We start from the raw sequence: 1,384 nt of genomic DNA, 5'->3' as shown, positions 1-1,384 counted from the left end.
CCTCCTCGGCTGCGGGGAGAGTATTGCGAGGTGGACAAAAGGGAAAGTGAATGTAGCGGTCTGAAGATAGAGAGAGGCAGTCAAGGTTAAACGGGTATTTACTCAACCTTTATTATTTAAAAAAAAATCATTTTAAAAAAAAAGGTGAACTAACGTCTTACAAAACCCCCCCACATAAATAGGACATTCCGTTCAGCTCTGGCTATTGGCAGTTCTAGTACTTGACAACATCAGACGCGATTTCCTGGCATTAGAGAAACCCATTTCAAAATCGGTCATCACAAAGAAATACTAGAAATCCCAGTTAGCACTTGCTAGGCAGCACGGAGCACTTGTACACAACTTTTCAGACACACACCCGCGCACACACGCAGCTGGGAACAGATCCCGTAGGAAGAGAGCCAGTATTTGTGTCCTTGTTAAAAAGAAAAAAAAAAAAAAAAACAGAAAAAGAAAAAAAGAGAGTTATTTACAAAACGCACATGGAAATACAGTATTGACAGAGCGTGGCTGGCAAATCAACATGATTTGAATAGAGAAAGGACTATGGCACATCTTGCTCGAAAGCTCGCACAGCAGCCTCCTTCGAGTGTCCCCGGGGGAAGACAGCTCCTGCCATACGCGTCGCAGTGCCTTCTCCCTCCCCACCTCTCCTCCCGCCCTCCCCTCGCCTCTCCACCCCTGCACTTCTTGCCAGGTCCTTTTTACACTTGGATGACCACCGTGCTGGGGCTCTGGAGCCGGGTTTTGTACTGGTCTAGCCAGCTCCTCAGCTCCGAGATCTTGTAGCCCTCTGGTCCTCTGCCTCCCTGGTACATCACCTTCTCCTCCTGGATGATGTAGAGCCTCTCGAAGTAGGCACCGTAGGAGGAGCTGGAAGCCTTGTGCATGGAAGCATTGTCCATGGTGTCCACGGCCAGGGGACAATCGGGCGCCCCTTCCCTCATCAGCTGAGCTGCCCGCAGCCTGTCCTGGAGGCACTGGTGCTTGGGGATGTTGTAGGCTGCGTCCGAGCTGACCCAGCCGTCGGAGGGGTGTGCTTCTTCGATGTACACCAGCAGGAAGTCAGCAATGTCCACGAAGTGCGCGGCCAGGCGCTGGAAGGACCTCAGGCGGGCCATGAACGGGGGTCAGGTGCAGCTGCCGAAGTTGAGGATGAGGGGTCTCTTGCCGCGGGCGAAGTCCAGGATGCGGAGCCTCTTCTGCCCGTCCAGCTGGATCACCTCGGGGTTGGGGGCTATGGAGCCCACGTGCGCCGACTTGAAGAAGTCCAGCTTCTGCCCGTGCCACACGGCTTTCAGCGACTCCAGCGTGAACATGCGGTTGGAGTCGGACACGCAGACCGGGGGGTCGTCGGGGGGCGGCCCCTCGCTGGCACTGGCTA

The 1,384-nt window shown here is 54.4% G+C and overlaps 1 protein-coding gene across 1 annotated transcript; it reads right to left on the bottom strand.

The window, feature by feature from the left end:
• Nucleotides 1-704: 704 nt before the first annotated feature.
• DIO3 (iodothyronine deiodinase 3) lies at nucleotides 705-1,376 on the bottom strand. The gene has a single exon (XM_010175007.2). The coding sequence runs from the start codon at nucleotides 1,317-1,319 to the stop codon at nucleotides 705-707; it is 615 nt and encodes a 204-aa protein (XP_010173309.2). The 5' UTR covers nucleotides 1,320-1,376.
• Between the last annotated feature and the right edge of the window lie 8 nt (nucleotides 1,377-1,384).

Source organism: Antrostomus carolinensis, unplaced genomic scaffold (genome assembly GCF_000700745.2).
Source record: "Antrostomus carolinensis isolate BGI_N321 unplaced genomic scaffold, ASM70074v2 scaffold27619, whole genome shotgun sequence".
NCBI classification, from domain to species: domain Eukaryota; kingdom Metazoa; phylum Chordata; class Aves; order Caprimulgiformes; family Caprimulgidae; genus Antrostomus; species Antrostomus carolinensis.
This window is presented reverse-complemented; position numbering and strand designations above follow the sequence as displayed.